Raw genomic sequence first — 22,366 nt, forward strand, 5'->3', positions numbered from 1 at the left:
ATCTCAGAATTCTGAGAATAAAGTCAGAATTCTGAGAAAAAAGTCAGAATTCTGAGATTAAAGTCAGAATTCTGAGAAAAAAGTCAGAATTCTGAGAAAAAAGTCAGAATTCTGAGAATAAAGTCAGAATTCTGAGATTAAAGTCAGAATTCTGAGATTAAAGTCAGAATTCTTTTTTTTTTTTTTTTCCAGTGGCCCTAATCCTCTTCCGTAATAAACAGACGGGTGTGGATAGAGAGAGAAGTTGAACCCAGGTGCTGCACTCCAGCCATCTGACATGTGATTTGCATGCTCATACACTGAGCTGGATCCATCACACCACAAAATTGCCATTTACTTATTAAACTCCTTGCCTTGCCATGACTGGGAGCATGCTGCCCTCTACTGTTCAATAAAAATTTCATACAGAAGGACATGGTTGAATGAAAGTATTTATTCTGACAGGATTATCTCCATCATTTTGATTGTTTTAAAAATACATGTATTTTTAAACACAGCAAAAATCTGATGATGATGCCCCATATCGTGGCAAGAGAAGAATCATTTTAAAAGGCGTCCCAAACACATTACCAATAAAATGTCGCACTGAACTTTGAGGTGAAGATGACAGTGAGCAATCTGAGATACAATAAGGAGAATAAATAAAACACCACAAAACAAAAGTCAAACCAACTCTCCAAACCACCCCAAGAGTAAAAGCAAATGCTCACTTTAAATATCATCACAGATTCATATGTAACATTTTGTGCGTGAAAGCCTGAGTTCTGAAAACAGCCTCAAACTTTAGCTGAAGCTGAATAAAATACCTAAATCCCAGCTATAAGATATACTGCCCTGAAATGTAGTCTGTGTAACATTTGAACTGACCTGATTCATCATTTGGTATCTAATGACATGATAAGACATTTCCCCCCCAGAGAAGTCTAAATTAAAACCATATTCACAAACAAAACCGAACCAAAAAAACAAACAAACAAAAAACCCTGAGAAGTTCTGAAAGACATCTATGCTTCTTCTCTTTTTGAATATTTGAAACCTTTTTGATATAAAACAACTTGCTGTGTTCATCAGCACACTCCTCACAGAAAAATATAGCACACTGTTTCATCTGATCTTTCTCCATATGTAAAATCTCCCTCTCTCACTAGAAAAGCTTCGCTTTGGCCGTCTTTTTTCCATTTAAATTGACACCGTTTGCTTCTGTGGATGTGCCCTCTTCACTATCCTCGTTGATGTTCGACCAGCTGGGTTTCAGAGGAGTCAGCTCTGGGGCTATTATGTCTCCATCCTGCGTGAGAACAGAAACAAAAGATACTGATGTTGAGACAAGTGGTGGAAATAAACAAGTGATTGCAGGAATTGAAGGATCTGGAAGACAATTCTTCCTTTCTAGGACATTGACTTACAGTCTTTAAGCAAAAGACAGGAGCAGCAAGCAACTTATGCCTTTTTAAATTATGCAAAAATGCTAAAGTAACAAGGCCTCAGAGCATGTTCTATATGATTAGTACTGATACTAGATGTAAAGTAAAACTAAAATATCTCGATCTGTCACTTCCTTTAATGCACAGAGAAAATGTCTCTCTGCTGTTAGTCAGTGGAAGTGCTGTCAAACAGTTGCTTTCTCTTCAGCAACAAAAGATTAGTGTTTACCCTCTATGTCCTTTCTAATATGGGGAGATGTTTGCCTGGTTGTTCAGGGTCTGAGCCAGCTGTGAGCACCTTTTATTTACTTCAGCCTGCTGCTTAGAAAACAGCTGATTACTAAATCATCTAGCAGTCACAGAGCAGTTTTATAGATCCTCTATAGTGCAGTTTCTGGCCACGTGGCAAGTGTAAACTCAGTATTTACATTTCTACTCGATTTTTTTTGTCTGTATATTTGGCTTTTTAGCTGCTAAATCCAAGCTCTTCATCATTTCGTCACCAGGTTTAGCCTTATTTACATGTTTGTTACTTCTTCTGTACAAACTGCACCACAAATTCCCAACCATATAACTCTCAGATGGCATCTCAGCTATTTGTGCTCTTTGTTTTCCCTCCACAAGGTTTCAGATTGTCTTTATCACCATTTTGAGTATATTGAATAACAAAATTAGGGAGTTTGTTTTAGAATATATTGGTTTTTGGAAAATATTCAGGATGCAAATTGAGGTTTTGGTCCTTTCAAAGCATGGAGACTTTTTTGTTTTTGTTTTTTACAGGAATCACAAGCTCAAATATGTGACAAAACATTTCTAAGTCACATGACCAACCCTGGAAATAATAATTCTTTGTGAAAAGGCTTTTGTTTGCTATTGGTACAGTGTATGAGGAGCTGCCAGCTGCAGTGGAAAGAACGATATGCAAGTCACGAGAGGGAATTCGACTGTTAAGTGATGCTACTTATTCCGGATTTAACAGCATATCGGTTTCAAATTCATACACAATACTTCGTAAACACGAATGCTAATGAGCTGTATGTTCATTATGTTAAAAAACAGAAGTGGCATTATATCTAACCTACAAGCAAACCACACAGTCTTTTAAAAGTTCTGTGTACAATTTTATTTTTTTAATTGGCTCCTTTTGTCATGGAGGAGTAGAGAAGCAGCTCTCTGACTTCCATCCTGAGGCCACCACACTGGAAAGCTTTCCAGTGTTTTATGGACACACTTTCTAGGCACAGCCAAGAAATTCTGTCCATAAGAGCGATGAACAGAATATGTGACAAAAAGAAGGTCTGACAGAGTTCTACGCCCTCAGTGAACAAGTCTTGTGCCCTTATGGGCCCGATATACACTCCCACAGGGCACACTGTGGGAGGATACACCAAGCCTTTTCCAAGTCCACAAAGAACATGCCTCTCCAAGTTTCCTGGAGAGGGTGCAGAGCTGGATCAGTGTCCCAAAGCCAGAAAACAAAAAGCACACTGTTGCAGCTAAACAGTTATGTGGGACGTATAAAGCTCTGTGAATGTAAACACTTGATACAAATGTTAAAAACATCTATTATAGCTTGACTGAATCAGCTAATAATCTAACATAACTTACCTGCACACTCTGCAGATATAACATGCTACTAATGGCCTCTTTTTAGAATTTAAAGCACCAGATAATTGCAGCTGAAACTTGGAGATAAACTGTATGACTGCAGCAAGGAGAGGACAACTGTTACACATGCCTTTATCCACACATAATAACATATGGATAAAAGCAATTAGCACTTAAGCCCATGCAATCCACATAGACTCTTGCATTACCACTGCAAGGCTGCAAGGCGTGGCAGAGAGGTAACAACACAGACCTATTCATTATGTGACTCCATTCAATATTTTAACCACTGCCGCTGCATTCAACTGCAATTCTTTACAGTGCAGCAGATAAACAGTACCTGAGGCTTTGAGAAGTTCCTGTCCATGCACCACTGAACAAAGTGCTTCTTGGCAGCCTCCAAAGTCTTATCATCTGTCTTCTTACAGTAGACCCTGATCAGCTGCTCAACAAACTGCTCTGGAAGAAGTTTAGACACCTGACAAGAACAACAGCAGCCACAAATTACAGAGGCAGAGGGAAAGAGACACTCTTTTTTTAAAAGAAGAATAAATGAAAAACCAAAGGAAACGTGCTCATATATTCAAAAATTGAATTTTTCGCATCTTGCTTTACTTCTGACCTGATTCTTGCGTATCTGGATGGCTTTAGTCATGTCGTTCTTGCAATAGAAACGCACATTGTTGATGGGGTTCTTCTCCTTCATCCCATAATCCATGACAATAACCTAAAACAGACAAAGTATTACATCGTGAAGAGCCTAAAGCCCCAAAAGTACAGGCAACACCCTGACTCCAAATATAACTAAATCCAATGACAAGCAACAAAAGCATATCCATATTAAAAAGAATCTCCCAGTTTTAAGGCCATGAGCAAATTATATGATGAATATATTTACATTAATTAAAAACTCACACTAACTACGAAGTCCTCTGGCTGTAGATTGACGTCCTGGGTGCCGCTCTGAGGGATGGATCGGGCCAGGTCAGCTTCCAAGCTCTTGATCGTCTCCTTGTAAACAGCAAGAAATTGCAGAGTTAACAGATATATCATTGTATCATATTTTTTTTGTTACATATTATAAATAACTGAAATTCTATATATAGCATGTAAATAAAATAAAAAAAACACTAACAAACAGAACCACAGAATGAGCAATTTCTCATATCAAATCCATTTGGCAAAACAGCAGAAACATAACAGGCAGATTTTTCCATTTCATTTTTTAATTAGCGAACTGCAAAATGTCAACATTTGGCTGAAACTTCAGTACTGATCATTTTCTTTTCTGTATGCGTCAGTGAACAGAGAATCTCTCTGTGTTTTGTTGTTTTGTTTTATTTCTTGATTGCACAAAACAAGCAACCGGGAAAGCTCGGACTGCAGCTCACGTTATCAGCTGTCAGATTACGTTCATTTCAGTATTAACTGAAACATTATGTCTTTACTTTCAGGACACATAATGTCCCCTCATCACCATCATCTCAAAGTGCAAAGATAATTAGGAAGTTAAATTAGGAGGAGTTCATGCTTTCTCCTTGCATGCTGCAGTGATGAGACAGAAAGACGGCTGCTGTTAGTCTGCAAAGTATGAAGATTGTTACAAACTGCATACACGGTTGTTGTTTTAGTGTCTTCTTACATCATTTGTGCTGTTGCTTTGCAGAACATGCTCATTATCAATGGAAACAAGTGAAAAGATCACCTTCCTCCACATTTAAGCTCAGTCTGAACTTAAAATTAAGTCTTCTGGCTTTTTTAACCACAAGGAGTTTAATTAATTACTAACTTCAGCTCATCTTTTACTTCACTTGGATGCAGCCTCTTTTCATTCCTCTGCGTGTGTGTAGAGTAGAGGCTGGAGCTCAATCACAAATAACACTGAAAGCAAGTGCGTCATTTTCAATATTTTTTTTCTATTATAAAATTTGTTTGTTGAGAGAAAACAAAGGTGGGAGAACCTTGTCGGGCCAATAAACGTGCTAAACCTGCTCCTTTTTACTGGGGTTCTGATTTACTCAAACACCCCTGCCATCTTTTGCATTTTACTTTCAATTTTGAAGGCAATTTTTTAACCTTTCTGAGCTATTTTGTTATGTATTATTTTATTGAGCAAAGTTGTTTTAAGTTTTTGCATGCTTTGTTGCTAATTCTTTTGCTTTTATAAGAAAAAAAAAATACCTGGGTGACAAGTATGGAAGTTTCTGAGGTAGTTTGGCCCAGACACTTGTAGAGGCGCCGGCAGACGATGTTGTGCAGGATCTGTTTCGCCTCTGCAAGCTCGGGGGAGGAGGAGTTGAGTATTTGTTCAAACACATTATCTACCAGGCAAACAAAGAGGGTACAGGTAAATAAAGAACCAAAAATGTCAGTAAATCATTTCAATATTTAAAAAGATCCTTCAATAAAAATGTGGCTTTACGGTTCAATCTCTCATGCACACGATTATCACAGAAACACAAATTAGTCTTTTTCTACTCAGCTGAGTTACTTGACAAGCACAACACAAACTGTATTTTAGTGCATAAGTGGCTGGAGTTTATTAGTTAGTTAATTAGTTGATTAGAAATTGTACCTTAACACCAATCATAATGTTTCTTTTTTTCTCCATATATTAAAAGCGAGGTTCTTTAAACCAAACTGGTATTTCCACAAGTTCACCATTAATCACAGAGGCAGTTAACACAGTGCACAAACAGATCAAGGTTGTCTGAGAGAATAAAAATATTTACTGAGGGTTTGCCAAAGCTTGGTAGTCACTAAACCTGCAGGTGCACACTTAAAAGAAGCCAGCTAGTTCTGCAGATTATTAACAAGTAATGACAAGCACAAGTAATAAATACTGATCATGTTTAATTTAGCAGAATTTTCTTGGATTATCAATATCGATAAACACCTTTACTATACTGTCACTTGAAACACAAGTTTGAAAGTTACAGGTTTTGACTGAAAAAGAAATTAAATTTTCTTTTATACAGATAGTTTTTGATGGGATGAAGTCTTGACCTCGCCTCGTTTTTTGTCCTGATGCACTACAAATATAAGCTAACAACACCCCTTCATACACACCTGTCAGCTTGGTGTAGGCCACCATGTCATCAATGGCTGTGGAGAGCGTGAACATCTTCCCATCTTTACCTTCAAACTGAAGGTGTGGGTCTGCTTTTAAAAAAGCCTCTGTGATCCTGGAGAAACATGTCCAACAGATTTTTACATGTGAGGACATTTTGCTGTGTACAGTTAGAGAATATAAAGCATGAAGCAAAGCAAAACTATTAGAGGGATCAGCTACTCACATAGTCTCTATGATGTTGCACACTTTGTGCTGGTAGGCTCTTCTGTGAAGACAGTTCCTGGTGTGGAACATGTCATATAGATTTCCCACTTCCTGTTGAAGGGAGCGGATGTATTTTAGTGACCAAATATCTTTTAAAACTCAAACTGCTGCTTAAAGTAAGCAAACAGATGCAACAAAATCTAGCACCTTGTCTCGAGTGCAGATGTGCTTCTGCCCGTCCACCTCACACACCCTGGCAAAGTTTAGGAAGCGGCTATAATCAAAGTTGTTATTGATGCCCAGGTGGTAACAGTCCCTGAGTTAAGATGGAGAAAGAGAAACATAAGGGAGATAGGTAATTAAATCTAATAGAAAATATACAAACTGGGAAATCATTTTAAAACAAAACACTAACTCAATAAGCCCCACCTTGCAAAATAGTCCCACTTATCTACGTCAATGCCATTCCTTTTGTTGGCCACGATTTCGTAGAGGAAGGACTTGTCTTTTTGACGGCCTTTATACGGCCACTGTGGAGATGATTGATAATATCAGAAGTGTGATTAAACAGGGCAGTTATCTGCCTCAATTTCCAGCTGCTGGGTTTTTATAGTGTCAAAAACAAATGCAAGAAAATATGGAAACAGACAAAAAAAAAAACAACAAACAACCAAAGGAAAACATTAGGGGAAAAAAAAACAAAACCCCCCCAAACACACACACACACACGCACACACACACACACACACACACACACACAAACAACTTTTATACAGGTCGTGTGTGTGTAAGTTCACAATTAATGTGATGGCACCAAATCAGGTTAATGGTTAACCTAATAAACTTGCACTTTATGCTAAAGGAGACTTTCCAATTGTCTTTCAATAATTACATTTTCAAAGTAAATTCATCTAAAGAATCTAAGAAAAAAAAGTTAAGGTTAAATATAAAAAACTAAACTTCAACAAGGTTTTTTTGAACCTGAAGATTTTGGATTAGTCTAAACCTTCAGCCTACACTGTAGTCTGATGTGCCCAATATAGAGAAACTCTAACAGAAGTCTCAACATAAAGACACAGTTTCACCTGTGATGGTATAACAATGCATTGCAGACACACACACCAGCGTGTAAATATACATACAGACTAAAGTGTAGATTTAAAGCAGGGCTCTAAATCCTGGTTTACTTCATACAGAAATCACATATCCGACAGTGGAGCGTTGAAGTTACTGACATGTTCCATTCAGGAATAACTGATAGGTACCTTTTTGCTCTTAGCTGCTGTTTTGTCTAATGGTCCAGCAATCTGCTCCTTAATGAAGTCCAGGTCCTCAGGCAGCACCAGCCCGTGCTCCTCCATCACAGGCCTCAGCCCGTTGGCCTCCACCAGGTAGTCAAACATGGAGAGAGAGGCAGTCTCATGCTGGGAGATACACAGTAGATTGAACTATCAGTGACTTGAAAGTGCTGACTTCAGAATAAACATGACAGGAAACAACCGTGAAAGCTCGTCTTATCTCTCACGTTTGCCAGACAGCATGCCTGTGGTCATAACGTACACAATGACCGTGTGCTTAGTGTTCTTATCAGCTCTCCTTATCAGTCTGAACACTACAATCGCTATCTTTGCCATTAACTGAGAAAGTTTCAAATCAAATAATGCTTTGTGCTTAGGTCTTGACCCGCAGTTGTTATAATTGCCAATAAAGAGCTTCTGTAAACAAAAATCGCCAGCAACTGCTGCAAATTGATCTTCACTGTAAAGTCAAGTGGAAATAATTTTCAGAACTATGATTTGATTTTAAAAAACAGTTTCAACTATCGATAGAATGAAGGGAGTTGAGCAGGTAGGCATTTTAAAAGCCTACATCACCAATTAAATGTTAACATTAGCTGGATGTCTTTAGGTAGCAGTGAAATTATTTACACAATAGCACTCAAGCTTCATTATCCTCCAAAGTGAGATGACTTAGACAACTCGAGGCTTTTCCTGTAACTTCCCAAAAGAGCCACAACAAAGATAGCCTGTTTTCCAGACAGTAGTCATCATCTGTCTGGAAAAAGTCAGATCCAGTGTGGTTTTATTTTTAAAAACATCTTGTTAAAGCAGTAACTTCCTAATTTTAAACAACTCAGAAACAGAAACATTATTTCCTTTAGAAATTATAACTAGCTTCAGGACTTCAGGTCAAGTATGATGGCTTTTGAAAAAAAAAGTATTTTTTCTTGCATGCTTAAATGCAAGTTCTGGCAAGTAGGTTGTAGATGTGACTCACTGGTGCTGATTCTCATTTCTTTGTTTGCCAAACAGTTTTATTAAGACTCACTGCAGCAGCTAAAACCTCAAGAAAACAACATGTCAACAATGCAAGAGTAGTTTCAGGGAAAATGAAACTGAGGACATTGAGAGGCTCCACGCTGCTACTGAGAAAAAGTGGAGCTACAAAAATATGTAATTATATATTTTTATTTTGGGTTACTCAGAATAAAGTGGTGCTGAACTACTGTGACTCCCTCTGTGGCTGATACTGCCCTGTATGCGACCTTGTGTGTTCTCCTTAACTGCTGTTTTCATTTAACATTTGTGCCACAGAGTTCAGTACCTTCCAGGTTATACCAGGACGTGCTTTGGGGATGAACACACCATCGAACATGTGGGAAAATGGCCCATGTCCTAGGAAGGGAAAAGTACATAATGTGTTTGTGTTAACTTTGCTCCACTGCGGTCTGGTAAACAGATGATAAGAATAAAATAACACAGCTTCACTTTTATTTTAACTTGTGCTGAGACCCAGTAAGTAATCACGGTAAACGCAGCATTGGTTGAGCAAATTGCCTTTAGTCCATTTTAATTTACATCAGTATCATGTGACACGTTTTAATAAGTTTCTTTTATAACACCACTTACCCAGGTCGTGGCACAGCCCAGCAATCTGCACGCACAAGATGTCTCTGCGAGAGATAAGGAGCTCCGGCTGCCTCTCGTTTAGAGCTTTTACAAGCCGTCCAGCCAAGTAACCCACACTGTGCCAGGACAAAACAAAATCGCTAATTTCAAACAAGATACACAGTGAAACTTGATTATGTGATAAATTTCACTTTTAGTTTAGCAATTTCAGGTGTTTCAAGCAATGAGTTTATCTGGAAGGTTGGCAAGGTTTAAAAATGTGTGACACATCTATGTTTCACAGTCATTGAAATGTTGACTTTGTGTGTTGTTATTCCACTTATTTTCTGCCATACCCATATTTGCCAGTATAACAGAAAGCTGTTATTAGCCATGAGGCAGGCAGGGATGAATAGGTTGTTTGTCACTGTAAAATAAACTTGGAGCTAATTTTTCTGTGTGACCTGTGATAAAACTCTAATACTATTATATTAGAGAGAAGGATATGCTCTTCGGTATGATTTTACAGCTTTATGTGTAGTTAACAGCAAAACAAGATCAGTTTAACACTTCTCAATAACCAGTCTGTTGAACTAAAAACATACCCAAGCGAATGTTCGAATCGGTTGTGGGACGCTCCGGGAAAGACAAGGTAGGTCCCTCCTAGCTGCTTGATGTTTCGCAATCTTTGGAACTGAGGTGTGTCGATGATTTTGATGAGAAGCGGGTGTAACGCCACATGCCCGTGGATAGGATCGTTAAACACCTGGAAGCACAAACAATAACAAACAGTATGAGTATACCACCACAAAAGACATTTATGTGGCCGTACATACAGTATATTCAACACAGTGTGCAAATATGCTCAGTTTACACTTCAGTGGAAATGTTGGCAAACATTTCTATGGCTACGTTCACACTGCAGGCGAAAGCGCATCAAATCTGACTTTTTTGACCCTATGCGACCCATATCCGATCATGGTATGACAGTGTGAACAGCACACATCCGATATTTTCAAATCCGATCTAGGTCACTTTTGTATGTGGTGCTGAATCCGATACATATCTGATGTTTTAGAAAGCGACTGCTGTTTGAACGGTCATGTCCCATTAAATCCGTCTTTTACGTCACTGACACATGACAGACGCCAATTATCAGCGCTGGAGAAGACATCGTGAACGCTTCCTGGCCATCCCGTGTAGATGTTAGTGAAACTGTTGGGAAGACAACGTTGGAGAAACGTGAACATTTTATTTGTACTGTATAATCTGCAGATTCTGACAGAAATCTGCAACTATCCTTTGAAGCACCGCTCCTCTAAAACAGCAATAAGGATGATTATTAGGCCATATGTAAATAACAAAATAACTTTATAACTTAAAGCAAAATTGGGAAACGTAAAGTCTGAAACAAGTCTTTATATTAAGGGCCATCAGTCAAACAATACTGTTGGTCTGGGTGTAAACAGAACACGTTGTGTGTGACGTCTTCTTTTGCGCATGCGGGCTGCTTTGAGGGTCGTGAACGGTTCACACTAGAGCGCGTTTGCTGTCACATTTTATTTGTAGCGTGAACAATCAGACAAAAAACCTTATGATTACCAATGGATATATTTATATAGTCCAAATGTAGATGACTTCCAGAACCAAAAAGACTTTCTGAAACCCTGTTTTCAGCACACATCTTCAATTTTAATATTTTATGGTTTGACTAAAATACAGCAATTAATTCTTGACATTTCCTGCCTGAAAAAAATGGCAAAAGAGGTGTTATCAATATGGCTGCAGAGTGACAGGAATTTGGTTAATTTAAAAAGTTCTAAATTTTTCTTAGGTATCAGGTAGGTCCTTCTGCCAGTGAGGACAGAGAATGTCTTTCATTCAGAGACTGTGGTGGTGTTATGCCAGATTTCCTAACAGCTTATCCAAATCAGGGTTGCAGTGCTCCACGTTTCCGTTTCCCAAATTGTGCGTTACTTATCTCCACAGCGATGAAAGCGCACAAAACAGTGAAACAACTGTTACCTTGCTTGGCTCAGTTTCAATCTGCCACAGCTTCCTGAGGCTGTTTAGGATCCGCAGACGGTCACCCAGACACCTTGGAAGAATAAAATAGAAAAAGAAGAGGTAGAAATAAAAGTGAAAAAGTTGCAGGAATATCTGGTGAGATGCATAAAATGTCTTGCGTAATATTGATAAAATTAGAAACGTCCTGTGTTAGAGTGATGCTGAAAAACTAGTCCACCAGGTTGCTGTGAAAACAGAAGCAGAACGGGAGGCTAGGAATTCAGTTTTTGAGTTCTCACCTGTGGAACCAGTTCCACTTTGGGTTCAGAAAACAGACACTCTTCTCAGTCTCTTCTTTTAAGATGAGACTTGATAAAGCTCATAGTTCTGCCTGGATCAGGTGATCCTGAATCATACCTTAGTTATACCGCAGCAAATGGCTGCTCCTCCCTGAGCCTGGCTCTGGTGTTTTTTTTATGGATGCTGTACATACACACCAAATTGCCCTTCTTTGACACTACAGGTGTGCGCTGCTCTCTTTAATGGGTTAACCAGCTGTGACACAAACTGATTGCTGATGTTTCTATGCATTTGTTTTAGGTCCAATAATTTTGACTATATTGATAAATAGCCTGTAGTAAGAAGATTTACGAAGGGTTATATGAAAATATTGAAATTACCATTTTTGCAAGTTTTGTTATGACTGCATTATTGTACCTACTTTAAGTTCCACACGGTAATCCAACCCAGTACTTTTAAATATATTAATATACGTGCTTTGTTTTATTTCTTGCAATTTATACAGCCCTGTCAGCCAGATCGCTTTTGAAAGAGACATTTTAAATCTCAATGACATGAAAGATATGTAAAAGTCAGCTTGTACCCTGTGACAGGGATGCTCTCTCTGAGTCAAAATGTATGCATGTACGTATGTATGTGACAGCTTACAGTTCAGCGTGTCGTTTACAGTGGTTTAAATATTGGTAATCGTTTTCTGGCAAAGAAACCGGAAATTGCTTTTTGGCAGGACACCAGACTTCCCCCAGTCCACACGCCCAACCCATGTTTTACAGAGGACGCACTTACTTTACGCCAATCTTCTCCAGGTCAGCATCCCTGAGATCCCGAAGCCCGACACCTGTGATTTTTTGTGCTGTATAACACAACAGTTTCAATGTTAGCTTAGATGTTACAATAAAAACAGAAGTCCGCAGATTAGCGCTAATAACATTTAGCTTCGAGCGCCTAATTTAAGATGGCAAAAGCAGAAAACCAACCCTTGAATGTGTCCACCCATTCTCCAAGACCTTCTCTTTGCAGGTACCGGCACATTTCCTCCACTCCCCACTGCATGTAGTCCGAATCCGACACCCGGACCACTGACACTTTCTTTTCCGGCGTTTTGAAGCTATCGTCTGGGCTTGAAACCGCTGCTAATGGTCGCTTTCGGTTCTCCATGGTGAGCTAACAAACTGGCACCTTTTCGCTTTAGATGCGCAAGTTAAGGCACGACAAATTGTAGCCGATAGCCGTTCTCCCGTCGACTACTGCAGCTGATCTGACAACTGTGCAGAGAAGACACGAGAGAAGTGAAAAATGCCGGGGTTTTGACTTTCCCCAGGGAGCCACAAAACATAGCGAAACACTAACAGCGCTTCCGGGGATTCCTTTCAAAATAAGACTGTTTTGTTCACATGGCTGACCGACCAAGACGTTATGACTGATTGTTTTCTCTTAAAGATAAATTATATTATGCTCAGCTATAGTGATTTTTTTTAAATTGCTCTTCATGTGAAAACAACATTTGTGTGTCCAAATAATGTTTTCAGTATGCCATTTTAATGGGACATTGCAGCATAAAACCCATCTTAACGCCCTGCTTTTTGGGTGGCATAACCAAAAGCAAAAGCAAAGATCCCCCCAAAAACTATTATCGTTCCACATTTCCATTCCCCATCTAATCTGGGCTATTTTTTTTTTATTACTGACTGATCAGTAATGGCACTGCTAAATTATTATTTGGGCTAAAAGTCTATGGTGTTCTCCACATGAGGCCCAGAAGTTATGAACTGGGTTTGGTATATGTGATGGCAAGTGCCATCTGGGTCTGCTATAACCAAATGTTAGAAGGTCTTGATGTATGCTCAATCATCCACGTAAGTAAATCTCCAAAAGTTGATTCTGTTCATCTGGACGTAGCGTTTCATCACTCATCCAAGTGACTTCTTCAGTCTCAACTGACTGTAGGTTTCCCCAATCTTATAAACAGTACATTTGCATAATGACTGAAACCAGCACACTGAAGGAACAATGGGCTGGGAGGTCAGTTCCTTAATCTTAATTATGCAAATTCTCATGACCATTGATCAACAACCACTGAGATTGGGGAAACCTGCAGTCAGCTGAGACTGAAGAAGTCACTTGGATGAGTGACGAAACGTTTCTCCCACAAAACGCTACGTCCAGATGAACAGAATCAACTTTTGGAGATAAATGTTATAAAACACCTGATATCTCTGACATCTGGCTTGTACTGTATGGCAGACTTGTAGCTGACCTAATATTGACCCGAATCGAGAATATCACTCAGGGTCAAGTTTGACTTATAGGAATGGCACATTTGGGCCACTTTTGAGCCTGACATATCTGTGTTTACCTCAAAAAGTATTTCCATAAAGTTCTGGGTCTTTATGACAGCAGACTCTGAATACAGAACAAAACCAGAAGCCCGTAACTCAGACACTTATACACCAAAAGATTATGATGTTGAATTATAAAAGTATCCAATGACTAAAGATGACTGAAAAAACAACAATTTTATTCCTGTTTTTCTGATACGCTCACTAATTCCCTGTTAAATTTTATAGATCAATAATCCCTTATAAAGAGTACTGCTAAAGTATTGGTTAATAATTAAATAAATGAAGAAGATCTTCTTGATACGTATTTGCAACACATTCTGCTTCCGGTCTATAACTCGCTACTTGCAGACAGCTTGATGCACGTGCCAAGTACTTGGATGACAAGTAGGGGGCGGAGCAAATTGCGATGAAGCGAATGAAGCCTCGAATTACATAAAGCATGGCTATTCAACTACGAAGTTATTTGGGGCAGATTTTCAAACCGAGGAATTTATCTGGGCCAGATATTTTTTTTTGAAGCCAGTAAGCAGCAGATCATGATCAATTTCAAACCCACACAACTGTATTGAAAACCAAGTAATTTTTTTATTCCTTTTCCCCTGTAAATCTGGTGACCTCTCACAAATGCACACCAAAAGGTCCATTTAAAAAAAGGGGGCCATAACTAAACTATTTTTTGCACATTTGAAATAATAATAATAATAACAAAAAAAACATTTTGATAATTCCCTTTCAAATTAAAATAAATATTTCGCTGACCACTCACTTTTCCTGCCATGGATGGAGCCCCATCCGTCACAAGTATACAGACACGCTTCATATCCAAACCATTTTCCTCAAAAAGAGCTGAAATCTTCTCAAACATTATTTCGCCAGCTGTGTGTCCCTCTAACGGTAGTAAGCAATTTCCCATCCAAAAAACGGACATATACGCACAACTGTGCATTATCAGTTCTGTCTGTGACCTCCTGCTATAGACATCAGTTTTCTTCAGGTCATCTAACAGCATTTCAAACTCGTCTGACGCCAGAACTTCAACTCTACGAATATTTGAACTGTCCTACAGGGGTACGTTTTTAATAGCAGATGTCACACTTACTTTAATTTATTCATCACTTTTCACCGCATCCACCACGGCCAGCATGCAGTATTTCACCGTTTCAGAATCTGTGAAAGGTCTTTTTTTCTTCGCCAAGAAGCAGGAAGGGAAGATGCTGCAGCTCTCTCTTGGGCTGTACAGGACCCTCACCATGGTAGTACGACTCCGGTTGTAAGATTATTAAACTCGGTAAAATGAATAAGTATTTGTCAGTCCAGGCAGGGTTAAACCGACAGTTTTCATTGTCAGTTTCATTTTGCGCTTTAGGAGTGAGAAAGACATGCTGTTGTCGCATCATATATTACAATGATTGTTTAATATGTTTACATCACAGTGCATTGTGGGTTAAATATTGCTAGGCTGCTAGGAGTGTTGCATTCACAGTCTACACTACGCTGTAGGAATTTTTAAAATTTTTTAAATTAATTAATGAATAATTTTTTTGCGTTTTCTCTGTGTTTCTGCCAGGACAACAGGCAGGGCCACTCGCAGGTTGCTTCTGGGCCGCATTTGGCCCGCGGGCCGCCATTTGAATAGGCTTGACATAAAGTGACTCGGTGACGTAAACGCGTAAAAAAGGCGGTGTTATGTACAGTAACTTCATATCGATTAAAAACGTCGGAGCTGTCAAGGAGAGACGGTCATTATCATGGACGCTATGCGGTAAAGCACACGGATCAAACAACACTGTATAGTAGTCTGCTCTGTTCTTTAAATATTTAAAATACAAGTGTAGCAATTTTATTCTATTTACTTTGATTAATTAATTGAATGGTTTATAAAACAAGTAAAATAAATATTTGCATAGTTATAATTTTTTTCTCTAATTTCTTATAACTATATCTAATGATACTAATGTACTAATGATAACCCCATTTGAATCAATTCTACCGTCAGTTTTGGTGCTTACAATTCACTCTCATAAATGTAAACTGTAAACCTGCTGCTGGATTTTTAGTCATCCATTATACCTTGAACTTGTTCCTATTCACCATCAGTAATTTGATTTAGTGTTATTTTCTCAAAAATCATAAATATAAACCACATGCTTGGACATGTCTTAAAGCTCTACCTCAGTTTTCTAGTATCTGGCTGTGCACTCTGTCCCTCACCTTTTACTTCCTGTATGTTCTGCCTGTAGATGCTTGTTTGCAGTAGTAAGGTGTGGACCTTCAAGTCACCAGCTGTTGTTAATCAGCTGTTGTCATAAATACCTGGTGCCCACTCCAACACCCTGCCACATTGTAGACTGATGTTAAAACACTTAGCTGAATATGTAGCTGTTAAGAATAGGTGCATTTCTAGCCTGATAGCATCAGTGCTTCTTCCCCAGCCTAATTCCTGCAACCTCCCTCCTTTGGCTCAGCCTTGGATGATCTTTTTAATACCAGTTTATCATCTGTTATTGATAGGAGAAAATGCCCCATAAAATGGGAAATAAATGGCCTTTAAATTAGGAAAGTAAGGTAAACTAAAATGTTTACCTTTTTTCCATCGTTGTATGTATGGGAAGTCAATATACACTTTTATAAATATAGCATTATATCAAAATTTCTTCTTTTGGTGTAACTTCAAAATGATACAACAGAAAGAGAAAAGGAGCTTTTATTTTGAATAGACCAGAAATCAACAAACACATCTAAACAGTAAAACAGCTAAAAGTTTCAATTAACCTTTGGTAGGTTTTCATTTAGAGACCCATTACATAATAAAGAATAAATTTTCACACAGTCAAAACTCACAAGAATACCCAATGCTTGTCTTAACCATATATTGATCAGAGCTGAGCTATATGATATAATATAATAGTGAAAATTGCGTGATATATAGTTTATTCAATACATGACTTGTTTTAGATTTTAGGTTCTTACTTCACATTGATACATATTGAAGAAAGTAAAAAAGCCTTGCTAACCACAAAACCATATCAACTGGAGATGTGGAAGATTTACAAATCATTCACTATGTAAATATATTGGTTATATTTAATTTCCAAACTAAACCACTTAGTTAAAATAAAAGACAAAAAACAAAAAGAAGATATTGTAAAATAGACAAAGTACTTAACTTTTATGATTTAAATTCCTGTTTCAGAATCTCTGCAGTATCATTAAAACTTAGTGTCTGAATGTTTAACATCTTCAGATTCACTGGGCGTCTCCTGGTGTTGCTTTTTTGACGTCACTCTAATTCTCCTCCACCTCCTGTATTTATATAAAGTTCATTAGTACAACCAAAAAGGCAAAGTTATAAATCTGTAATTTGTAATTAGGACTCTAATATTAATACCTTTTTCACAGCCTCGAAGCACTTCTTTGCATCTTCCAGACGCTTATCATTACGTCTCTTCCAGTAAACCCTAATATGCTTCTCAGAAAAGCATTCTGGGAGAAGATTGGATACCTGACAACAAGGACAGTGACATAAAAATGACAAAATGTGCAGCAGGAAGTTGCCCTATATATGCACTGTGATTCTGACCTCTTCTGGCTTGATTTTGAATCCAATGGTAGGGTTAAACTTGCTGTAGAAATATGTATAGTTACGGATCGGGTCTTCGTTGTTCTTTCCATAGTCAAATTTGGCAACCTAAATGAAAAGTGTGACAGAGAAGCTGGTGTTTATATTCACATGTAAATAATGGCTCATTGGAGGTTCGCAACATCTTTTGAAACAAATGATTATTAACAAAATCCAAGATATTAAGAAAAGACTTATTGAAGGCAATTAAATTAAAAACTCACTTTAACTTCAAAGTTGTCGTTTTCAACCTGTTTTCCATCCTGTTTTCCATCCTGTTTTCCAACCTTAGGAATGACTTTAGCCAGTTCTGTTTTTAAACGTTTAGTCACGTCCTGAAGTAAGGAAGAGAGAACATGAGCCTTTATCTTATTATTGATTTGTTAATCTTGTTTTATAATGAATCCTCATTCTTACCTCTGCTTTCTCTTGGTCTTTTGTCTTGAGCTGAGAAAGTCAGAAAAAATGGAGTGAGAAGACAGAGATTTGTTCATTATTGGTAACAGTAAGAGAACCTTTACATTACACTCCTTCCATGTGTTTCTCAATTTTCAATTTTTTTTCTGTTTGAAACTGGACTTTTCTTAGATTCCTAAATTCAAGACTTTCTTAGGTCTTCCAAGACTTTAAAATATTTAAATCTACAGCTTGGTGTTTTAGTTCACACATAGAAAAAATACTCAGAAAGTAGTAGTAGTGTATACCTGTCTAGCTCCTGTTAGGGCATGTGTGTAAAGGCAATGTCAGAAAAGCCAGTCACATATCACGTGCTGACACCAGGCTTTATATTAGGTTGATTTTATTAACAACAACAGGGAATAAACATGGAGATTAAACTGGGCTAATAAGAGAGGTTTACGGAATAACTATTAAAGACTATGTATTGAAATCCCTTTCATCAAGCAACATTAGCAACAAAAATTTATTGTTGCTAAACGTTTTTTGCAGCCATGCACATGAAAAACTTGTTCCATTGTCAAAACTTTTTGGCCATGACTGCATATTCATAATGTCAGGTTTAGAAATTGTAGATAAGAAAACATCTTCAGCTGTCAATAGTGAACTTGTAATACAAACACATGAAAATCTAACTGCAGACCTTTATTTCACCCACAAGCTGGTACAAATCTCGACACATTATCCTCTGTATAATCTGTGCTGCCTCTTCCAGAGAGGAAGGGGTGGAAGAACAAGCACCATAGTGGAGTATTTGTTCAATCACTTCATCTACAGAGCAAACAGAACAAATAAAGTGCATGTATAGACAACTTCAGATGTTTTAAAAGTTAAATGAGTAGTTAATTTTAAACACCACACTTCAAATCCTCTACCTGTCAGGTTGGTGTATGCCTCCATGTGGTTTTTAGCTTTGGAGAGTCGGCACGCCTTCCCTTTTGCCCATTTAATTTGGAAGTGTGGATCCTGATCTGCTTTTAAGAGAGCGTCTTTAATCCTGAATAAAAATGGCCAACATGTCAGTTTTAGGTGAGACAGTAGACAAATTAAATGTTGTGTAGTACTGACACCTAAACTACAGGTACTCACATAATCTCTACTGCCATTTTTACTCTGTGCTGGTAGGCTCTTCTGTGGAGAGAGTTTCTTGTGTGGAACATGTCATACAGATTTGCCATTTCCTGTTGAAAGCATGGCCATAGTTTAGTCACAGATAATGAGATAAATAGCTCGCTCTTTTCAAAATTAATTAAAAAAAACAAAAACAGGTCAGCACCTTGTCTCTAGAACAAATGTGCAACTGCCCGTCCACATTACACACTCTGGCAAATACGATAAAGCGTCGATGGTCAAAGTTGTTCTGGATGCCCAGGTGGTGGCAATCCCTGAAATAGGAGTGAGAAGATGTGGATTTCAAAAAACAACCATTCCCCCCACAAAGAGGTTCAAAGTATTCCTGAGATTCTTCATATCGTGTAGTAAAACAAACATTATTGAATATTGTTGATGTTCAACAGGAACTGATACAGAGAAATTTAGCAATACAAGTTAAAAGAGGACAGTTTTACTGGATAGCAAGCTTCACCTTGCGAAGTAGTCAAACTTGTCCACATCTATTCCATTTTGTTTGTTTGCCACAATTTCATAGAGAAAGGATTTTTCATTGTTTCGACCTTTATACAACTGCTGTGGAGACGAAGCCAGAATAATAACATTAGGCACAGTTTTTTCCAGGAATAATCCTGACTGATTTCAAAACATTCACACACACAAAAAAAAAAAAACGATGAATACCTCATTCAGAGGTGGATCGTTCTTCACAGATCCTTTAATCATCTCCTTGATAAACACCAGGTCATTCTCATTGTCACCTTCTGTTATCAGTCCGTACTCATTCATCACTGGCGTCAGTTTATTGTCATCCACTAGGTGATCAAACATTAATATAGAGGCATCCTCATGCTGCAAGAACACAAAGGCAAGCATTTTAATGATCACAGATTCAAAGTGGACCCCCCCTCCACCCCCCCAAAACAAACAAACAAAAACACAGGTTAACTTCTCAGGTAATAAGTAATCAAACAACATTTATATGCATTTCAAATTTCAAATGTAACAGTCACAATTCCTTTTACAAAGCCAACAGGTCTGACCTAACCTGTGAAATGCATGTTCATTGTTAATTTACCATTTAGTGGAACTGCTGTAGCTAATGTTACTTGGCAAATTTATTAATTAAATTTTATTTAAACAAATAAAAGCCCCATCATAATAGATGCAAAATATTGACAGCAGTAACAAAAGGAGAGATTTACTGTTCTTCTTTTCACCACCTGCCTGCACCAATATGATTTTGTTTTTTGTTTTTTGCTTTTACATCCATCTAAATTAGTATTCTTCAGTTTCTTTTACAGAGGCTCAGATTTTCCTAACTTTGGACAGAGACAGTTTGTTTTAAGTTTTCAGTCTTCAGTCACAGTGGAGCTAACTCAGTGAACCTGTATTTATTCTGTATGGACTTTGGATTTCCTCCAGTTACTTCTCAAAGTAGAGAAAGTGCTCAAAGTGTGTGGAAATAAAGTTTTGTAGTGCTTCAAGTGGTCAGTGAGACCAGAAAAACAGCAAAAATAATTGCTGGTCCATTTCCATTTTTTTCTGTATTTTTATATATGTTTCAGTTTTTGGAATGACTGCTACGACCCATTTCACACAAACTGAAACTAATATTTTTCTTTCTTACCTCCCATTTTTCACCATTTGGGTCTGCTTGAGGGTTGAACATTCCATCAAAGACATGAGAAAAGGGCCCGTGACCTTGAATTGAAGGGGGGAAAAAAGGTGAATGTGTGTGAACTTCAGATTGGGTGATTTGTGATAAATTCCTGTCAGGCACTAGAAAAAATAAAATAAAAATCTATTTGATTATATTTGGTTATTAATACTTTTGTAAATTTCCAGGAAAAAACAGTCTCCTCCAACTTTCAAACAGAACAACTTGTTTGAAGGAGGGGTGTATGGACTACATGACAGAGCCACCTTACATCTTCAATATAATGCAGGTAATACGGAAAAACTGTGTATGATTTACCCAGGTCATGGCAAAGACCTGCAATCTGCACACAAAGGACATCTCGGTCATTGATGAGGGATTCTGAGTTCAGTGACGGCTCCTCCAACTGTTTTGCCCTCAAAGCTTTTACAAGCTCTCCTGCCAAATGCCCCACTCTGTATCACAAAACACACAGTTCACCATGAAACAAACTGAAAAAACAAACAATTTATCAAAAAATGTGTAACTCCAAACATGTTGACATACCCAACTGAGTGCTCAAAGCGGTTGTGTGACGCTCCTGGAAAAACATAATAACCGCCCCCAAGTTGCTTGATTTTTCGTAGTCTCTGAAACTGGGGTGTGTCTATGATCTTGACAAGAAGTGGAGGTAACTCGATGTGGCCATGGATGGGATCATTAAACACCTGAGTGAAAAAAAGAAAGAACATTTTTTGATAAACTGTGTCTATCTAAAGATGAGTAGTAGCGCTGAGTCTTTTTTTTAAATTTATTTATTCTCCCTTAATTTGATTTGTTACTATATTTCACTTCTTATTTGTCATAGACTGCCAACAGGCTCAATATACCATAACCATTAAAAAGGTACATGTGGATGGATTAATAACAGCTGTTGAAAAACCAAAAGGTAACAGTAAAGCATGTAATGCTGTGTGCTGCTCAGGACTGCACCCACACACCCATTTATTTTCCAATGCAAGAGGGAAAACAGTCATAGAATTAAACAAATAATGTTAAGGAATTAAACATGAACAACAAAAAATATTGTAACGATGGTTAAGTGTTATTGTACATCTTGGTTATCTCTGCACACTGTTGTTGTTCCTTTAAGATTCATGTTTGGTTGTGCTGCAGGAAGTAGGGAGGGTGGTGTACAGGAAGGGGAGGGGGGACCTGGTTGTTCTGTGTGTGTGTGTGTGTGCCAGGCTGAAGAGAGGTGTAGTACGAGGGCGCTCTCCCCTGAGTTAGCAACCCGCTTGCTTAGGTGCCGAATAAACGGACAAACTGAGACCCAACCGTCTGGTTCTTGTGAATGCTACATTGGTGTCAGAAGTGAAGAAAGAAAAAAGAACCCCAGAACGCCCGACACCCTGTTGCTGGCGACGCTTGCCGTTACGAGACGAGGATGTTGCCGGGCAGGATTAAGAAGGAGACGGAGGAGAGGGAGGTTCGTCCGCGCTCGCCCGCCCATGGAGTGAGGGAAACGGCGCTGCGGCTGTCTGCCGAGGCTGGATTTTCTCCAGGTTTGACTAGGCTCGGGAACTGTTCGCACAGCGGCCGCGATTCCGGCGGGAAGGAGTCGACCTCGCTTGGCGCGCCGTCACGTGATGTAAACAAACATGGCGGCGCCCAGCAAGCTGCAGCGCATATAAAA

General features: G+C 38.4%; 2 protein-coding genes across 2 annotated transcripts in view; both read right to left on the bottom strand.

Moving 5' to 3' along the window:
- Window positions 1–413: 413 nt before the first annotated feature.
- On the bottom strand, window positions 414–12,854 carry samhd1 (SAM domain and HD domain 1). Its single transcript, XM_026154261.2, has 16 exons — window positions 12,482–12,854; window positions 12,291–12,357; window positions 11,223–11,295; window positions 9,803–9,963; window positions 9,219–9,334; window positions 8,914–8,984; window positions 7,575–7,733; window positions 6,739–6,839; window positions 6,517–6,625; window positions 6,329–6,420; window positions 6,102–6,217; window positions 5,214–5,353; window positions 3,948–4,043; window positions 3,655–3,759; window positions 3,373–3,510; window positions 414–1,288 (listed from the first exon to the last, which is right to left on the bottom strand). Exons 1-16 carry the CDS (start codon window positions 12,660–12,662, stop codon window positions 1,145–1,147), a joined length of 1,869 nt encoding a protein of 622 aa, XP_026010046.2. The 5' UTR covers window positions 12,663–12,854; the 3' UTR covers window positions 414–1,144.
- Window positions 12,855–16,536: 3,682 nt separating this feature from the next.
- Window positions 16,537–22,366, bottom strand: part of LOC113013075 (deoxynucleoside triphosphate triphosphohydrolase SAMHD1-like) — a 96,201-nt gene continuing 90,371 nt past the window's right edge. The window contains exons 2-15 of the mRNA XM_080295451.1: window positions 21,238–21,398; window positions 21,010–21,146; window positions 20,662–20,735; window positions 19,716–19,883; window positions 19,507–19,607; window positions 19,198–19,306; window positions 19,011–19,102; window positions 18,797–18,918; window positions 18,565–18,692; window positions 17,883–17,912; window positions 17,690–17,800; window positions 17,427–17,534; window positions 17,235–17,348; window positions 16,537–17,149 (exon numbers count right to left, since the gene is read on the bottom strand). Coding sequence (XP_080151577.1) covers window positions 17,132–17,149; window positions 17,235–17,348; window positions 17,427–17,534; window positions 17,690–17,800; window positions 17,883–17,912; window positions 18,565–18,692; window positions 18,797–18,918; window positions 19,011–19,102; window positions 19,198–19,306; window positions 19,507–19,607; window positions 19,716–19,883; window positions 20,662–20,735; window positions 21,010–21,146; window positions 21,238–21,398 — 1,473 coding nt within the window. The 3' untranslated portion in view covers window positions 16,537–17,131. The remainder of the gene's footprint in view (window positions 17,150–17,234; window positions 17,349–17,426; window positions 17,535–17,689; window positions 17,801–17,882; window positions 17,913–18,564; window positions 18,693–18,796; window positions 18,919–19,010; window positions 19,103–19,197; window positions 19,307–19,506; window positions 19,608–19,715; window positions 19,884–20,661; window positions 20,736–21,009; window positions 21,147–21,237; window positions 21,399–22,366) is intronic.

The sequence above is a fragment of the Astatotilapia calliptera genome, chromosome 20 (assembly GCF_964374335.1).
Source record: "Astatotilapia calliptera chromosome 20, fAstCal68.1, whole genome shotgun sequence".
In the NCBI taxonomy this organism is placed as follows: domain Eukaryota; kingdom Metazoa; phylum Chordata; class Actinopteri; order Cichliformes; family Cichlidae; genus Astatotilapia; species Astatotilapia calliptera.